The sequence below is a fragment of the Microcaecilia unicolor genome, chromosome 1, assembly GCF_901765095.1.
Source record: "Microcaecilia unicolor chromosome 1, aMicUni1.1, whole genome shotgun sequence".
Lineage (NCBI taxonomy): Eukaryota > Metazoa > Chordata > Amphibia > Gymnophiona > Siphonopidae > Microcaecilia > Microcaecilia unicolor.
The window spans coordinates 244451937-244470947 of NC_044031.1; the positions used below are offsets into that span (position 1 = coordinate 244451937).

The 19011-nt window shown below is 44.6% G+C and overlaps 1 protein-coding gene across 1 annotated transcript in view; it reads right to left on the reverse strand.

Annotated features, from left to right (window-relative positions):
* Positions 1 to 3086: 3086 nt before the first annotated feature.
* LOC115471570 (T-complex protein 1 subunit epsilon) overlaps positions 3087 to 19011 on the reverse strand; it is a 62364-nt gene continuing 46439 nt past the window's right edge. The window contains exons 8-11 of the mRNA XM_030205221.1: positions 13389 to 13574; positions 6240 to 6377; positions 5418 to 5598; positions 3087 to 3354 (exon numbers count right to left, since the gene is read on the reverse strand). Coding sequence (XP_030061081.1) covers positions 3227 to 3354; positions 5418 to 5598; positions 6240 to 6377; positions 13389 to 13574 — 633 coding nt within the window. The 3' untranslated portion in view covers positions 3087 to 3226. The remainder of the gene's footprint in view (positions 3355 to 5417; positions 5599 to 6239; positions 6378 to 13388; positions 13575 to 19011) is intronic.

The window sequence follows — 19011 nt, forward strand, 5'->3', positions numbered from 1 at the left end:
CTGGAACCACCAGGTTTGCACTTGCTCACGAAGAGCCCTCAATCCCAGGTACTCAACAAAACCTAAACAATTAGGCTTGGAGACCTAGCCAGAGCTGCTGCTGTGTGACCACACACCTGCTGAGATAGAGAACATACTGAGGAATTTCCGGTAGCACATGACCACCTATAGGGAGGCAAAAGATTGCTCTCTATCTCCACCTGCTGGTAGATGGACACAACCCACCAGTCTATGGATTGATTGGCTTGATGATAGGAAATGGTCTTTGTACATAGGCTATATCCAATCTCTTGATTGAATTTGGTGAGGAAAGCTAAAAGTTTATCCTCATCGACACGATTGTTTCAAACCAAAAGTCTTTTTCAAGACCATTATCTAACTTAATCAAGAGGTTGGATATAGCCTATGTATTTATTTATTTGTTGCATTTATATCCCACCTCTTTGCAGGCTCAAAGTGGCTTACAATACATCATGAGTAGTGGAGGAATGTTAATAGAAAACATTTGGTATTCCACCACATCAGGGCATTGGAAGTTTTCTGTCAATACAGACTCCTGATGCAGGCCAAGCATCCGAAACACGTTCATGTCTAGTCACTTTTCCAATAAACACTTTTTATTTCCAAATACATTGCTCCAGACTATTATTAATTTAGATTTTGCTCCCACCTTTTTCAGTAGTAGCTCAAGGTGAGTTACATTCAGGTACACTGGATATTTCTCTGTCCCAGGAGGGCTCACAATCTAAGTTTGTACCTAAGGCAATGGAGGGTTAAGTGACTCGCCCAAGATCACAAGGAGAAGCAGTGGGATTTGAACCGGCCACCTCTGGGGTTGGTATACGTGGTCAACCTCCCACTCTTTTAGGAATTAGTACTATCAGATTTGCTGGTTCTCAATTACTGTTTTTGACTGTTCAGCTTCCTATCAGGATTTCAGCTTATTTCTTTTCTGAATTATATAAACATACAATTAAATTCATATGGAGAACGAAAAACACGAGAATCGGTTATGAAACCTTGTGGTGTTTAAAAAAAAAAAAAAAAAAAAAAAAAAAAACAGAGGTTTGAGTTTCCTGAATTTCAAATATTTATTGGTGTGCTGTATTGAGATCTTTGCTTTTGCAAAGTCTAAAATCCACTGGGTTAGAAGTGTATTGGGCTCTCCCAACTCATCTGGATGCACTAAATCTCTCAGAAATTCCTGAGAGACATGGGAAGGACTTTTCTTATATTCATACAACTGGGAATCCTGTCCATGTTTTGCACAATTATTAAATGGTCAGTTTTCAGGAACAGTTTTCTGTTACAGAAATATAAGTTGTCCCTTAGGGGGTCTTTTACTAACATGCGCTAGTTTTTTTTTAGCTTGCACTAAAAATCAGCTGGTGCTTAATGGTGAGATACCTATTATATTCCTATGGGCATCTCAAGTGTTAGTTAAAAATGCTAGCGCACCTTAGTAAAAGTCTTCTTTAGTCTGTATAGGTATTTTCAGTTACATTTTTCTCTGCAACATCTTCACTTGGAAGGATTCAGTCAAACTGCATTACCTTTTGGAAAAAAAATAAGCTTTTTTTGGGGGGTGAGGTAGTCCTAAGGGGTCAATTTTAAAATTGTATTATTTTGTAGGTATACCTCCCATTAACCTCTCTCATCAGGATAAATAGCAGACAGATCTAGGACCACTGACCAGGAAACCTTTTGGATCACTTTATGAGAGTCTTTAAATGTTCTATCTCCACAGTAGAACCTATTTAGGGATTATATAACCCCTAAATATCTTAATCATTGTGCTTAGAAGATTCAGACTTTTGCTGGAGCTGAATTTGTAAGAGGGGTGTCTCGTCTGAGCAGCATATTAAGCGCTTTTGCTTGTATAGCAATATTTGCATTGCGCTGCTGAAGAGTATTAGAAGAACCAGTTACTGATTCCTTCTACTGTCACTTGCAAGCAAGATTTGTATTGACCCCTAATGCAGGCATATTCTTATGCCAAAACACAGCTGTGTCAGGCTTTGTGAGTGTTTTGCATATTGGCTAATAAAGAATCATTTGGTTCCTAAATTTGATTAACTCCACTTTTTGGTTTTTCTTTGCTTTATTCCATTTGTGGAGGACTTTTCCTTGGAGTGGAGGAGTAGCCTAGTGGTTAGTGCAGTGGACTTTGATCCTGGGGAACTAAGTTTGATTCCCACTGCAGCTCCTTGTGACTCTGGGCAAGTCAATTAACCCTCCCTTGCCCCTAGTACAAAATAAGTACCTGAATATATGTAAACCGCTTTGAATGTAGTTGCAAAAACCTCAGAAAGGTGGTATATCAAGTCCCATTTCCCTTTCTTTTTGTGTGCTTTATTTGTACACCACCTAGAACTGTGAATTGTGCAGCTAATAAATACTTGGAAGCAAATGTAGTCCTTTTTACAACAAATTACAGGAATCCCTACCCTGTTTAATTTAAACCTTATGTTACTGGGTGTTAATATTCAAATTATTTTCCCTTCTATATAGAGACATATTGTTTTTTAAAGATTTTTTTTTGCTCACACCTTTTTCAGTAGTAGCTCAAGGTGAGTTACATTCAGGTACTCTGGATAAATCTAAGTTTGTACCTGAGGCAATGGAGGGTTAAGTGACTTGCCCAAGATCACAAGGAGTAGCAGCGGGATTTGAACCGGCCATCTCTGGATTGCAAGACCGGTGCTCTAACCACTAGGCCACTCCTCCACTCCCAAGAAAAATATGATAAATGTTCTATTGTTGCATGCTAGATGTTATAGCTAGGGCATGGAGATTTTCTACCCTGCCATCTACTGTAGAATGACTCAAGGTTTGGATGATTTACAAGATGGAAAAATTAATATCTGAACTGAAAAATTATAAGGCTAAATTTGATGATTGGAAGGAATCCCTTTCTACTTTGAACAAATAATGTAACTCTTGATTTGTGCCTTCTTTCCTTTTAAATGTCACTTTCTGTTCTATTTACTATTAATGTTATGTAATGTTCTCGACTTGGAGAGCTGTACCAGTTAAAAATGAATAAAAAAGACTTGGAAGCAAACAAAGAAAAAAAAAAGGCAACACATCTTAACAGCAATATTTTATTGCCTGCATCTCATACGAGTATTAAACAAATATGCATCACGTAATAAATAGCTGTCAATGAAACTTCAGGGCTTTGTTTTGCAGTGGCCAGTTTCTTAATCTCTTCTTTTCCCAGGCTTCATTCTTCAGATTCTCCTGGCCTGCGGATATCATCAATCTTCAGGATCATTTTAACCATCTGGGTAGCCAGAGAAATCTGCTGCTTTTTACCAATTAATGTTTCTATAACATGCTGCTGTTTCATGTCTGTCAAATAATAATAATAAAAAAAGTCTCAGCTTTTGCTATCTACTGAACACTTTACAGACTACTATAGCTGTTCAAAAGTATACACATACACAATAATTAAATGGCTATGTTTTAGCATATGGAACATGCATTTGCATACCAAAGGCCATGCTAAGGCACTTCAGGTCAGTGAATGAAACATGAGTGGGACCTCTTTCAACTGAAAAGAATATCTACCACTATCATTCTCTCAGTTACAAGGATTGGACTTTGCTTAATAATGGCATGTCAATACTACATACAGAATATTGCTGGGAGAAAACCTGCAGGAACTTTTCTCCAGCTCCATACACCCTCCACTGGCTTGAAAATGAATTCCAAAGCAAACTCCAGATTTAATGGCTTATAACGTTCTGACATGACTTAGCCCCAAAATACCTGAGACACCAGATTTATCAGTATAACATGTAATATCTTCAAACAAAACTCTGCTGTAGGAATAAAACTGGACCAGCAAGCTATGGAACTTTAGTCTGTTGCATAACAAATTTCAAAACTACCCTTCTTTTTGAAGTTAGCAAAAGTGTGCCTCTTGTACAGTGGCACATAGGCAAATGCTCTGAGTATGGATCAAGCTAGGCTATTTATCCAGACTGTGATCTGTCTTGAATTCTTAAGTTTTCTGTGTTTACTGTATTTTTATGAATATTTTATTGTAACCTACCCTGGATAAGGGTGGGCTAAAAAATAATAAATCTAGACTATAACAGATGTTTTATGTGTGAAGGTAACGTGCAGGTTTATCTTCTACTTAGGAAACTGTAAAATGCTCTTTATTGCTGTATGTTAAACACATTAAAAAAACATGCAGTTAATTACAAGACTCTTCTTCACACAATTATGCTTCAGGAAGCATAGAATTTTAAAACATAAAAACAAAATAAAACTAATATGGTACAGGCTGTGATATTTATCCATACTCTACTATAGGAACACAAAAATTTGTACTATTGAAATTCATCTAATATTGGTCTCACTAGGATAGGGGTGGGCCTACTGATATAGGATGCATTAGCAATTAGATTTTAGAACAAAAGCTTGACCTGTGGACTCCTCTAGACCTGCTTCAAGGCTACTTCTGTGTTATTTATGTCTCAATAAATGTTTGTTCATTTCTGCATCAGTTTAAGAAAATGCCAGATACACATTTGTGTTTACAGGATTTTTCTAATTTGTAATGATGCTGCTAATCATCTGCTCCAGTTGAAGACTTTTTTTTTTTTTTTTGGGGGGGGGGGGGGGGGGGGGGGAGGTTAGAGAAGATTGTATGATTACATAGAGTAACACATTATTATGAAATATAGTTTGCATATTTCCTTTGATCTCTTATTTTATATGTTTTATTGGAAGCCATTCAGTTTTAGGTGGGGTACAAGTTAAAAAATATGGTCTTTTCCCAAATGCTACGAGGTGGTGTACAAAACTCATCATACAGATGCACAGAGAGGCAGCAGTCTGCAAACAATCAGAACAGCAAAAACAAAGTAGGCCAACAGGCCAATTTATTATATATAAGAACCATGGCCATGTTTCACCTTTATAAAGGCTGTCGGAGTAAAGTCATGTAATTTAAATAAAAACCAAATACATCAATGAAATGACAAAAATAAAACATCAAGTAGTGGAGCATGCATGAAATTCCATTAACTGTGTGTGTGATGTAGTGATACGGACAGGTAAAATCAACACTAAAATGGACATATACCTAAAGAGGATTAAGGCACACCTTCCTTAACAGCAAAAGTCTATCCACAAACCTATGAATTTGCTGCTCTGCATACAGAAAATACTGAAACATCAGCAGTTAATTATATTGAAATTCAGGGATGGAAATGTTCAGTTAACATTAAAGGTTCTCACCATCATCTGAACAATTAGTATTTAGTTAGTGAAAGAAATATTTATGGCTAAAATTTGATATGTAATCATTTCCAAGAGGAATAAACATTGAGCCACTTAATATCAAATCTGTGCCCTCTGGGAAGTATGTTTTTGTTAAAAATGATTTCAACATTTCTTACCATTGGTTTCTTTGTGAAGGCAGTCAATACCAAGGGCTGGATTGTTTTCTCCCACTTGCCTAGCTCGTACTTCAGTCATGGTCTGAATAGGATTCATACCACTGTTTTCTGACAGCGACATAGGAATGACTTCGAGAGCATCAGCAAAAGCCCGCATAGCATACTGCTCCAAAGATGGACACTGAACAAAGAATCATGGGAGAAACTAAATTAGAACAAAATACAGACATCAATATGGTATAGAGGAAGAGTAAGCAGGAGGGAAGGAACTGTAATTAAAAAAAGAAAAAAAGAAAAAAAAGAATGATTGGTGTGGATGGGGAGAAGATGAGAAGAAGTTTCTTCCTGCTCCTTTTTGTGCTGGAAACTCAAGGAACCAACATTGGCGTCTGGTAGCATGTATATTTCTAGCTATTTTATAATGTCCATACCATTATATTCTCTTCCAACCCACTCTGCCCGGTCATTGCAACAATAGTATTTATTGGGGTCCTTCCAAAAACCTGTACTTAAGGTTGACCACTGGGTGTCACAGTTGCAGGATGATTAGTATTCCCTCAGAGTTAACCCTGTTTCTGTAGACCCAGCTGGCCCAAGTGCCAAGATCTGACCCAGAACAGAGTATGGGTTCACTGCATGCAGTGTACAGTACTGCCACTAAGCTGGACCTCACAAAAGATCGGTGAAAGTTTATTTTTTTTAAAGAGGAATACTTTCCATAATTGTCCTGTGACTGCCATGTGTGCTTCAAAAGCACCTCCCTTTGCTCAAAGACTGAGAAAACCTTTACACAATCTACTTAGCTTTCTTCTCACTCTTCACCTTATCAGCAGCTTCACTGACTGCTAGAGCGCATGAGATCTCTGCAGCTCCCCCACCATACACAATGCGATCATCACGAACCAGGTTCCGGATTACACATAATGCATCATGTAGAGCACGTTTTGCTTCTTCGATGATCTAGAATTCACACACAAACAAAATAAAAAAGTTACCACAACATGTATCAAAATATGTCTAAATTAATATTTTAAGTACTGAACCAGGCTCCTCTTAATTTGCAGTTTTGTTTAAGGATATTTGACACCTATGGCATGGGAGTTGGAGAGGCAAATACTTGAGGAATATGGTAGAGGTCTCACACTTTTTATTTTCACTTTATATTGAGATGGATTGTACTTCTCACTTTCCTAGTTTAATATATACATTTGTAAACCACTAGGACGGTACTACCTACTGTGAATCGGTACGTCAAGCTCCATCTCTGGCTATATTCAAATCTAAGCTACCAGTCCATCTTTTGAGGCTGCTTTAAACCCTATTCACCTGTTCAGTACCTCTAGTAGTAGCAGAAGGTGAAATCAGGTCTTACCTGATCACGTCCTTTCCTTAGTCAGGCCGTACTACTCTGAATGAGTGTTATCCCCTTCTACCAGCAAATGGAGACAGAAAATTGAACTTCAGTGAACTCGCTGGTATAGCCTGCTGGTTTTCAGGGAAAGTTCAAGTATCCATCTGCCAAAACAGCAGGTGGTCCCTTTGTAACGCACACCCATACCCCAATCACTGAAGCTGCAATGATCAAACGAGCATAACACCACAGTGTAGAACTCGCTACCCTGCATATGTAAGAACTGCCTCTTATAAAACTGTAAGGGAAAGAACAGAGCATCCCAAGAGCCCCTGACCTTAGTCTTCTGAGGGCAGGTCTCAGAACGGTAAGGCCCAACTAAAGGAGAAAAAAAATTATGAGGTAAGAATTTCACCTTTCTTGTTGCCTGGGTATATTCCACTCATTCAGAATGGTACAGCCCAAGCAAGGCTACTGAACGGAGGAAAACAAAATCCCCCTAAGGACGGCTCTGCTAAAGTCTGAGTGGACTCTGGTCAGCATGCCTCCTGGCTCACATGGAATGGAAAAAAAAAAAAAATCAAGGAAGGAACTGTGCAAATGGACACAAGAGTCCTCCAAAGAGAGGGGTATGGGTCCCTACAACTCTGATACTCTCCGAGCATAGGTAACATAGTAGATGACAGCAGAAAAAGACCTGCACGGTTCATCCAGTCTGCCCAACAAGATAACTCATATGTGCTACTTTGTGTGTATACCTTACCTTGATTTGTATCTGTCTTTTTCAGGGCACAGACCGTATAAGTCTGCCCAGCACTAGCCCCGCCTCCCAACCACCAGCCCCGCCTCCCACCACCAGCTCTGCCATCCAATCTCCACTAAGCTCACAACAAGGAAAACTGCCTTGAGTGTAAGGTCCTTAATGGAGGCAGACTGCACAGGGTCAAAAGGAGCCCTGGAGAACACAAATGCACCACCCCCTTCTAAACCCATGTGCTGCCAGGAACAAGCCATTCACCTTGCCCTGAAAACTTGAAAGGGCAGCCACCTAGCCCTTTAAGGAGCTCAGCACCAAACCCCAATCCAATCTCTGCTATAAAAAAAACCTAGAATATCTGGGACCTGACCTTCCAGGGGCCAACGCCTGCCTGGCACACCAACCCTAAAAAGTATCTCCCAGACTCATATGTAAGCCAGAGACACATAGAAGACTTCGGGACTTGAGCAAGGTAGAGACCACCTCAGGCCAGAAATCACTCCTTGCTAAATGCCTCCTTTCAAGGGCCAAACCATAAGCCAGTGGGGGATCCTGATCCTCCATTTCTACTGGATCTTGATAAAGTAGGTTGCGCCCTTGGGCAGGGGAAATGGCCAATGGGGCCGATCTGGAGCCAACAGATGAGGCTGCTGTGCAATCCTGCATAAGAGATGGCGTATCAGAGGCCATGGAGGGAAGACATACAGAAACTCCTCTAACAGCCTCAACTGGATCAAGGCATTTATCCCCTGTGAGGCCACCTCCCCCCTCCTGTAGCCGAACGCATGCTCAAACTTGGCATTGGAGCGTGTACCCATCAGGTCGAACACCAGTGGACCCCACCGGTTGTGAATAAACTGAAAGGCTACTGGCCCATTTCCCTGGATCCAACAGGGAACTGCTGAAGAAATCTGCCTGGACATTGTCCTTGTCTGCTATATGAATTGCTGAAAGGGCTTGCAGATGTGTCTCCGCCCAAAGACAGAGGCTTGCAGCTTCTAATGCTACTGCCTAGCTCCTACTGCTACCTTGCTTGTTGACGTAAACCACCGCTGTGGTATCATCAGTCATCACTTGAACCACCTTCCCCCAAAGCAGAGGAGAACACCACCAAGACCAAGGCTGAGTTTCCAAGCAGTTGATGGACCAAGAAGCCTCCAGCAAGGACCTAGATTCCTGTGCTACTCAGTCCAGGCAACGAGCTCATCATTCAAGGAGACTCGAATTGGTGGTAACCACTACCCACTCTTGAGTCCAGCAACCCCCCCACCCCCCAGGTGGTGAATAGAGCTATCTAACCATTCCAGACTGGCTCTTGCCCAGACATGAAGGGGCAAAAGGTGTTCAAAATCCTGAGAGACCAGGACTCGAAGGCTCCACTTTCAGTGTTGCTACCATAGATCCCAGGAGCTATAGCTAGTCCTAGGGTGGCAACAGCTCGCACAGTCTGCATTTCTGGGCCTGCAGCTAGGCTGCCTGTCCTCTGGGAGGAAAACCATTCCTTGAACTGTCAAAATAGACTCCCAGATGTTCTAGGTCCTGGGAAGAGAGCAAGTGACAGTTGACACGATTTGTTACCCAGTTCAGACCCTCCAGAAGGGCAACGGCCTGACAGGTGGCCAGCCTGGCCTCCAACATTGCCTGAATCAGCCAATCAACCAGGTAGGGATGAACCTAAATGTCCTAATGTCATAGATGTGCCATCACCACCATCACCTTGGAAAAGTTATGAGGCGCTGTAGCCAACCCGAAGGCTAGGGCTCAGACCTGCACAAAGGTAGAGGAACCACTTGTGATGATCTGCTATGGGGATATGCAGATGGGTCTCTAAGGTCCAAAGAAGTTAGGAACTCAAATGAACTGAAGCAATCACAGACTGAAGGGTCTCCTTACAAAAATACTGGACACAGAAGCAAGCATGCACCCCCTTTTAGATCCAGGATGGGCAGAAAGGAGCCTCCCTTTCTGGGATCATGAAATAGATGGGTCACCACTCAAAACATGAATTGTTGATCTACTGTTAGTGATCTGTAACCTATTAAAAATCATCGTAGCAACTGAAGATTGGAGGGTTGACAATGTAACACTGGTTTTTAAAAAGGGATCCAGGGGTGATATGAGAAGTTACAGACCGGTAAGCATGACATCACTGTTGAGCAAAATAGTGGAAACTATAAAGAATAAGGTTACGGATCACAGATAAAAATGGTTTAATGGGACAGAGTCAGCATGGGCTCAGCCAAGGGAAGTCTTGCCTCACTAATTTGCTTCATTCTTTGAAGGTGTGAACATAGGAGGCAATATCCTTCTGTGAATTAGGAACTGGTTACTGGACAGAAAACAGAGGGTAGGGTTAAATGGCCATTTTTCTCAATGGAAGAGGGTGAATAGTGGAGTGCCGCAGGGATCTGTACTGAGACTGGTGCTATTTGACATATTTATAAATGATATGGAAATCAGAATCAGTGAGGTGATTAAATTTGCAGATGACATGCAACTATTTAAAGTTGTCAAAACATATGCAGATTGTGAAAAACTGTAGGAAAGGGAAATGGGACTTGATATACCGCCTTTCTGAGGTTTTTGCAACTACATTCAAAGCGGTTTACAGATATTCAGGTACTTATATTGTATCAGGGGCAATGAAGGGTTAAGTGACTTGCCCAAAGACCTTAGGAAACGAAGACTGGGCATCCTAATGGGAGATGAAATTTAAGGTGGACAAATGCAAAGTGATGCACATTGGGAATAATCTGAATCATAGTTACCTGATGCTAGGGTCCACCTTGGGGGTCAGTACTCAAGAAAAAGATCTAGGTGTCATTGAGGCTTATTTTCAAAGCACTTAGCCTCCCAAAGTTCCATAGAAACCTATGGAACTTAGCCTCCCAAAGTGCTTTGAAAATATGCCTCATTGTAGACAATACGCTGAAATCTTCTGCCTAGTGTGCGGTGGTAGCCAAAAAAGTAAACAGGATGCTAGGAATTATTAGGAAAGGGATGCAAAATAAGACCAAGGATATTATAATGGCTCTGTATCGCTCCATGGTGACACATTACCTTGAGTACTGTGTTCAATTCTGGTCGCCGTATTTCAAATAGATATAGCGGAATTAGAAAAGGTTCAAAGAAGAGCGACCAAAATGATAAAGGGCATGGGACTCCTCCTATTTGAGGAAAGGCTAAAGAAGTTAGAACTCTTCAGCTTGAAAAAGAGATGTCTGGGGGGGGGGGGGGGGGGGGGAGATATGATTGAGGCCTACAAAATCCTGAATGATGTAGAATGGGTAAAAATGAGTCCAATTTTTACTCAGATATTTTCTCTCTGAACAATTAAGCTGGAACTCGTTGCTGGAGTATGTGGTAACAGCAATTAGTGTATCTGGGTTTTAAAAAAAGTTTGGACAAGTTCTTGGAGGAAAAATCCAAAGTCTGCTATTGAGATAGACACAGGGAGAAGCCACTGCTTGCCCCAGGGATTGGTAGCATGGAATGTTGCTACTAATTTGGTTTCTGTCAGGTACTTGTGACCTGGATTGGCCATGGTTGGAAGCAGGATACTGGACTGGATGAACCACTGCTCTGATCCAGTATGGCTAGTCTTATGTTGAAGATTAACAGCGACAGCCTGACGCTTTAGCTCCAAGCCCCAGGAAGACACTAAGAAAGCATCTGGAACAGAGCAGGCAAAGAGTATCCCTTCTCAACCACCTCCAGAACCCACTTATCTGAAGTGATGGTGGCCCACTTGTGGTGGAAGAGGGATAATCTGATACCTACCCAGAACAACCAAGGGGCCCTGCATGTCCTGACCGGGCAAGCCTTGAAGCTCTGGCCCTGCCAGAAGAACCTGGGACCGTGCTTGAAGATCCTTCCTGCACCTGAAGCTTATGCTGTTAAGTACCAAGCAAGCCAAAAATGGCCTGCCCTCTTGGAGAGACCTCAACCTGCTATGGGACTGCTAAGAACCTTTCTGTCGCAACTCAGGAAGATGGAGAGACAGCCTCCCTCATTCCTTCACTAACTTTTCCAGGTCTTCCCCAAACAACAAATCGCCACCCCCCTCCTAAAAAAAAGGGCAGCTGACTGAAGAGTTTCTTAGAAGCTGCTTCTGCAATCTAATGGTGGAACCACTGCCATCAACCACCAAGGTAGCCAAAAGGGAGGAAAGATGCACTAAAGCTTAAAGGATGCCTGCCAGGAAGGCTGCCCTAGACTCGATGGGAGATCTCTGGGGACTCCAGCAGCTGCTTCAATCATCATATCATAGCCCCTACAGATGGGCTGCTTAGAAACCAGATGTTCAGAAGGCAAAGGCTAGCCAGAACGGTTGCTTTACACACACTTCTTGTGGGCTCCCAGAGGGCCAAGCCCCCTTGTATGTCCTTTCTAAAATGCTGTTCTAAATACTTTTCCCTAAAAAGAGGTTCAGTTTTTCTGTTCCGGGTATGTATCAGCCAAAAATGTGAAAGAACCTAAATCTGATGGGCGAAAAAAATAGTTTCCCACAAATTATTATATTGATTAAAAATATTTTGTTTTAGAGGGAATGAAGGGCACATTAATTTAGCTCAGTTCATTTTTCTTCAGGTAAGTTTTAGCAAATTAGATTTTACAGAAGCTAAAAGGAATAATAATGGTTAACAGCCTGCCTTACTTTTGGAAATGGCCTACAATCTAGATTAAGATACTAACGGTCTATTTCTAATGTGTGTTTAAAAAAACAAAAGAAAAAAACTGCACATCTATAATTCTAAAATACCATAAATACTTGCATATATAGGCTATAAAATATTTGATCATTTTTAACAACTAAAGTGTGTGTGTGTGTGTGTGTGTGTGTGGGGGGGGGGGGGGGGGGGGGGAAGACAGGGACTTATTTGTGAGTCTATCACCTAATCATGCTGGTTCCAGCATATCCCCCCCTTTTCCTCTCTTCCTGGGGTCTCCTATGGTCCCACCGCTAGTAGCCACATGCATAGCATCTCCCCCTCCTTTCCCCATGCACCTGCTCTCATTCATACCCGTCTCTGGCCTCTTAAGCAGTTTCAGCACTGACGCAGGATCTTCCACTACAGGTCTGCACTCAGGCACAATGTCACTGCTCAATAGAAATTGCAAAATGGCATTTCCTGTAGAGGAACCGGTATTTTTTTTTGGGGGGGGGGGGGGCAAGAAGAGACACTGGAACTGGTTTGAGTGGGATAGGAAGGGAAGGAGTGACCTATATGCGACACACTACATGGAAAGTATAATTAAAGGGGGGAAGCTGGGGTGTGATCCAGGGGCGTAGCTACTATGGGGCCCCGTAGATTTGGTCCTGGACCCCCCTGCCGACGACCCTCTCAACCCTCCCTCTCACCGCCAACCCGCTGTCGCCGTCTGCTACCTTTGCTGGCGGGGGACCCCAACCCCTGCCAGCCAAAGTCTTCTTCCTTCGTTTGGTTTCTGAGTCTGATGTCCTGCACGTTGTCAGACTCACAGAAACAGAACGAAGCCCTGCAGATCGCAAGGCTTCGTTCTGTTTCTGTGAGTCTGACGTCCTGCCCCCTCACCTCGGGCTCTGGACCCCACTCCTGTCGAAGTCTGGCTATGCCCCATAGGCGAGTATACATGGTGACCACCAAACCAACTGCAATGATATTCCATAAGCTCAAGTAGTTCAGGATAATAGATGGATAAGAGAACCTATTATACACTGTATCAGTTATTTACCGCCAACTTCGTTAGAAAAAAAAATAAAAAGAAAGGCTAAATTCTGAACATGCTAGGCAGATAGATGGAAGACTAGTTATGAAAAAATACTGACGGAGTATTTTGATATTACAGTTGCCTTAAGTATACAACAATAAAAACTTCATACCATTTTGTTTCCCCCTCTAATGAAGATGGTTACAGCTCTCGAGTTCTTGCACTGCTCAATAACTAACATTTTGTCCTTTGTTGTTCCAAATGAGATCTCTCTGACGATACCAGCAAAACCAAGTTTCTCAGTTGAAAGTTCACAGAAACGAGGAACAATACGGCCTCCTGTTGCAATAGCGATTAACTAAGGAATAAAAAAATAAATGCATTAAAATGTAATTGCCAACCCTTCTACCATGACCAGCAAAATATGCAGCTTTCAAATATTCCTGCAGGAAGCTTAAGACCACCATCCACTGTCTGGTATGGAAATTGAGATGTTTATGATTTATGGATTTCTTCAAATTCTAGAGAACAGAGAAGATGTAGTAAGCTTGTATATTAGTAAGCTGTGCATGAATGCAAAATTTTAGTTCCCGAATGCAAAAGGAGTTATCAGGACCCCCCCCCCCCCCCCCCCCCCCCCCCAAAAAAAAAAAAAAAAAAAAAAAATTGTCCTTGGTGGACTAACAGACCTCCCCTCTTTCACAGGCCCCTTAGACCCCAGACACACCCTCCCGCACCCTCTAGGATGTGAGGCAGAAGCAATGTCCACTTCCTGCCTCTGTACCATCTTGAAACACGGCAGCGCTTGACCCTACTTGGTGCACCCTGGGACACAATGCGTGGGGCCAGTCTACCAATTAATGAAATTACTACTTTATTAGGTAGACTGACCCTGTGCAGTGTGTTGCAGGATGCTCTGTGTGGGGTCAGATACCGCCATTTTTCAAAAATGATGGTGCAGAGGCAAGAATGGGTGTGAGGGAGGGGGACAAGCAGCTACTTAAGGCAGGCATTTGTAGGGTTGAGAGAACTGGGAAGGGGGTCCATTTGTGTTGGATTGATCCAAGGTAAAAAGCCACATTTAACTTCAGATCATCTATTGTGAGTCAGTTGTCTTGGCACTAAAGCCCTGGAATTGCATTCAGCCTTTCAACTCTTCTGTGCACTTCTCTGTATCTGACAGAATAGTTAATTATCTGTACTATTGTTTTAAATATACAGTATGCTGGAGTCTAACCCAAGGCTAACTGTGCACAAAACCCTTTACATCTGTGTGCTCACAAAATTGTGCACTAAAACCATGCTAAACTTGTGCAAAGCCTGAGCACTTCATTACAACCCCTGAGATAACCAGCATTTGTTAGTCACTGCCAGATATGCTACTGAAAATAAACTCTGTCTTTCAAGAAACTTCCCAAGGCATGGCTGTTATTGTCGACTAACATGCAGTTATCTCAAGAATGGGAAAATTAGGTTCTTACCGTGATAATTTTCTTTCCTTTAGTCATAGCAGATGCAGCCATTACAGATGGGTTGTGTCCATCAACCAGCAGAGGGAGATAGAGAGCACACTTTTTTCAGTGCCTCATACCAGCTTGCTCCACTGCCTCTCTTCAGTATTTGAAGCTTCCAAAGCAGTATGGCAAACCGCAATGGGAATAACATAAGCTTTCCTCACAGCGAACGATGGCCCTACAACAAAGGGCATTAACTCAGAATGGCGGGAATGAAACATCCTCCCGGACGGCATAAACTCATCCTCCACTGAGACATAACTGGAGGGAATAAACATCCTCCAAAACATGAAACTGGAGGGAATTAAGTCATCCTCCTTTAATTGAACAAGAATCCTGAAGACTGTTTTCCGACTTTCTCCCAAGGACGGAATCTCCAGGAAACACGAACAGAACCTGAAATAGATTTACAGCAGATAGCATCAGACAGGGAGGGATTATGGCTGCATCTGCTATGACTAAAGGAAAGAAAATTATCACGGTAAGAACCTAATTTTCCCTTCCTTGTCATCAAGCAGATGCAGCCGTTACAGATGGGATGTATCAAAGCAATCCCTAGATAGGGTGGGAGCAAGCCACACCACGCGCCAGCACTTGCGCTCCAAAATGTGCGTCCCTCCTGGCAGCCACATCCAGCCTGTAATGTCGGGCAAAAGAGAGCTGAGAAGCCCATGTTGCTGCACTACACATCTCTTGAAGAGAGAGTGCTCCAGTTTCAGCCCAAGAGGAGGAAATTCCTCTAGTGGAATGCGCCTTAAAGGCATCAGGCGTAGGCCGGCCGGCTGGCAAGCAAATAAGCTGAAAAAAATAGATTCTTTAAGCCAGCGGGCAATAGTGGCTTTAGACGCTGGAGACCCTCTGCGAGGACCTGATAGCAAAACAAACAGATGAACAGAGGTCCTGAAAGAGTTAGTAACTCGCAGATACTGCAGCAGAGTCCTGCGCACGTCCAACAGGTGCAATTGCCCAAAAGATTCTGGAAACTGCTCCTCGACAAAGGAGGGCAAGAAAATAGGTTGGTTTAAATGAAACGCTGAAACCACCTTAGGCAAGAAGGAAGGCACGGTCCGAACCGTGACCCCGGACTCTGAGAATTGCAGAAAAGGGTCTCTACAGGTCAGCGCCTGGAGCTCTGACACCCGTCTTGCCGAAGTAATGGCCACTAACAAGACGGCCTTCAGTGTCAAATCTTTCTCTGAAGCACGCCGAAGTAGTTCAAAGGGAGCACCCTGAAGGGCCTTCAGCACTAGCCCCAGGTTTCAAGCTGGACAAGGTGCACGCACGGGAGGACGGAGCCGAAGCACCCCTCTAAGAAACCGTGCCACATCCGGATGAGCGGCTAAAGACACGCCTTCAACCTTGCCACGCAGGGAGGCCAATGCTGCCACCTGCACCCGCAGGGAATTATAGGCCAAGCCTTTTTGTACACCATCCTGCAAAAAGTCCAGAATCGGCGAGACAGGAGCCCGCAGGGGTGTGATCTCTCTGAAAGCACACCAGACTTCAAACTGGCGCCAAATCCTGGCATAAGCCACGAAGTGGAACGCTTGCGGGCTTGCAGGAGAGTGGTAATTACTTTATTGGAATAGCCTCTGCCTCTCAATTGCGCCCTCTCAATCGCCAGGCCATAAGACCAAATCGGCCGGCGTCCTCCATGGTCACTGGACCCTGTGACAACAGGTTGGGAACCAGAGGTAACTGAAGGGGATCCTCTACGAGCATCTGTCGGAGGTCCGCATTCCAAGGCCTTCTGGGCCAATCCGGGGCGACGAGAACCACTTCTCCTGAATGCAGCCGAATCCGCAGGAGCACTCGCCCTATCAAGGGCCACGGAGAGAACACATACAGTAGGCCCGGAGGCCAGGGTTGAGCCAAGGCATCCAACCCCGCCACGCGAGGATCTCTCCGTCTGCTGAAGAAGCATGGGACTTTGGCATTGGAGCTTGTCGCCATTAGATCCATCACGGGCTTGCCCCACCCTGGCACATATCTGCAGGAACACTTCGTCTGCAAGTTCCCACTCTGCTGGATCGATCTGATGCTTGCTTAGATAATCGGCTTGCACGTTGCTCTGACCTGCAATGTGAGCTGCCGACAGAAACTGTAGATGCAGCTCAGCCCAGTGGCAAATTTGTTCGGCCTGCGCAGCTAGAGCTCTGCACTAAGTGCCGCCTTGTCGATTTATGTAGGCCACTGCTGTCGTGTTGTCCGACATCACTCTGACAGCCAATCCTTCCAGGGTCACTTGAAAGGCCAGAAGCGCCTGAAACACCGCCTTCAACTCTAGGCGGTTGATGGACCACTCAGACTCCTTGGGTGTCCATAGACCCTGGGCATGCTTCCCCTTGCAATGTGCGCCCCAGCCTTTCAGACTGGCATCTGTCACCACTAGGCACCAATCGGGGAGCGCCAGCGGCATTCCTCGCCGCAGCATGCTGTCTGAGAGCCACCACTCCATGCTGAGTCGGGCTGCAGGGAGCCAAGAGAGTCTGCATTGGTAATCCTGAGATACTGGAGACCATCTTTGGAGTAGAGCATACTGTAGAGGTCTCAGGTGCGCTTTCGCCCAGGGCACCAGTTCCATGGTGGCCGTCATCGATCCAAGCAGCTGGACAATGTCCCAAGCTCGCGGGCGGGGCACCCTCAGGAGCAGACGGACCTGATTCTGAAGCTTGCACCGCCTTTGCTCGGGTAGGTACATATGCCCCGAGGCTGTGATGAACCTGGCCCCCAAATATTCTAGAGACTGCGAGGGGGTCAGGTGACTTTTGGCCAAATTGACGACCCAGCCCAGAGATTGAAGTACTGAGACCACTCTGGCTGTTACATGCTGACTCTCTGCAGCAGAGTTTGCTCGAATAAGCCAGTCATCCAGGTACGGGTGAACCCGAATACCCTCTCGCCTTACAAAGGCAGCTACTACCACCATAACCTTCGAAAAGGTGTGGGGAGCTGTGGCGAGGCCGAAAGGCAAGGCCCGGAACTGGAAATGCTTTCCCATCACCGCAAACCTCAGAAACTTCTGGTGCGGGGGCCAAATTGGAATGTGCAAGTAAGCTTCTTTCAGGTCCAGAGACGTGAGAAACTCTCCTGGCTGTACCGCCACAATGACGGAGCGCAGGGTTTCCATGTGAAAATGCCGCACTCTCAGGGACTTGTTTAATTCTTTTAATTCCAGAAGAGGGCGAAAAGACCCTCCTTTTCGCGGCACCACAAAGTAGATGGAGTAGCAGCCGCAGCAGTGTTCAGCGGGAGGTACCGGGGACACGGCCCCTATCTGAATCAGACCTTGTAAAGTCTCCTCTACCGCCGCCCGTTTGGCGGCAGAACCGCATCGGGACTCCACAAACACGTCTCTTACAGGGGCGTCAAATTCTATTCTGTAACCGTCTCTGATCAGGTCCAAGACCCACTGATCTGAGGAAATGTTGGCCCACTCCTCGGCAAAGATGGAAAGACGTCCTTCGATGACAGGACTTGAGGAGAGGGCCGGCGCACCATCATTGAGAGGGTCGCCCCTGAACTCCAGGCCTTGAGCCAGTGGCTGTGGAACGTTTGTCCGAGCGAAAGGAGTTCCTCTGCTGAAAACGGGCACGAGCAGTGAACCCAGCAGAACGCCCCGGGCGGTACCTTCGAGCTTCACGGAAGCGAGGTCTGTAAGAGGAGTGGACCGCCGCACCCTTAGAGGAAGGCCGAGGCCTATCTTCAGGCAAGCGCTGGGGTTTAGCCTCACCCAGGCCCTTCACAATTTTCTCCAACTCCTCACCAAACAGGAGAAGGCCTTGAAAGGGCAACTTCACCAACCTTTGCTTAGAGGCCATGTCCGCCGCCCAATGCCGTAGCCAAAGAAGACAGCGAGCCGCCACTGCTACTGCCATGTGTTTAGCCGAAGCTCTGACAATATCATAAAGGGCGTTGGCAAGAAAGGACAAGGCTGACTCCATCCACGGAGCCAAAACTGAAAAGGGCTCCGCTCCATCACCGGGCTGTTCCACTGCCTGTTGCAACCAAGCCAGGCAGGCTCTAGCAGCATAACAACTGCATGCAGACACCCGAATAGTGAGACCTGCAATTTCAAATGACCGTTTAAGTGATGATTCCAGTCTACGGTCTTGAATATTCTTCAGGGCAACACCTCCTTCAACAGGGAGGGTAGTTCTCTTTGTCACAGCTGTGACTAGGGCATCCACTTTAGGCATAGCAAAGCAAGCCATATGCTCCTCACTCAGAGGGTATAATTGCCCCATAGCCCTGGAAACTTTCAAAGGTCCCTCGGGGTCA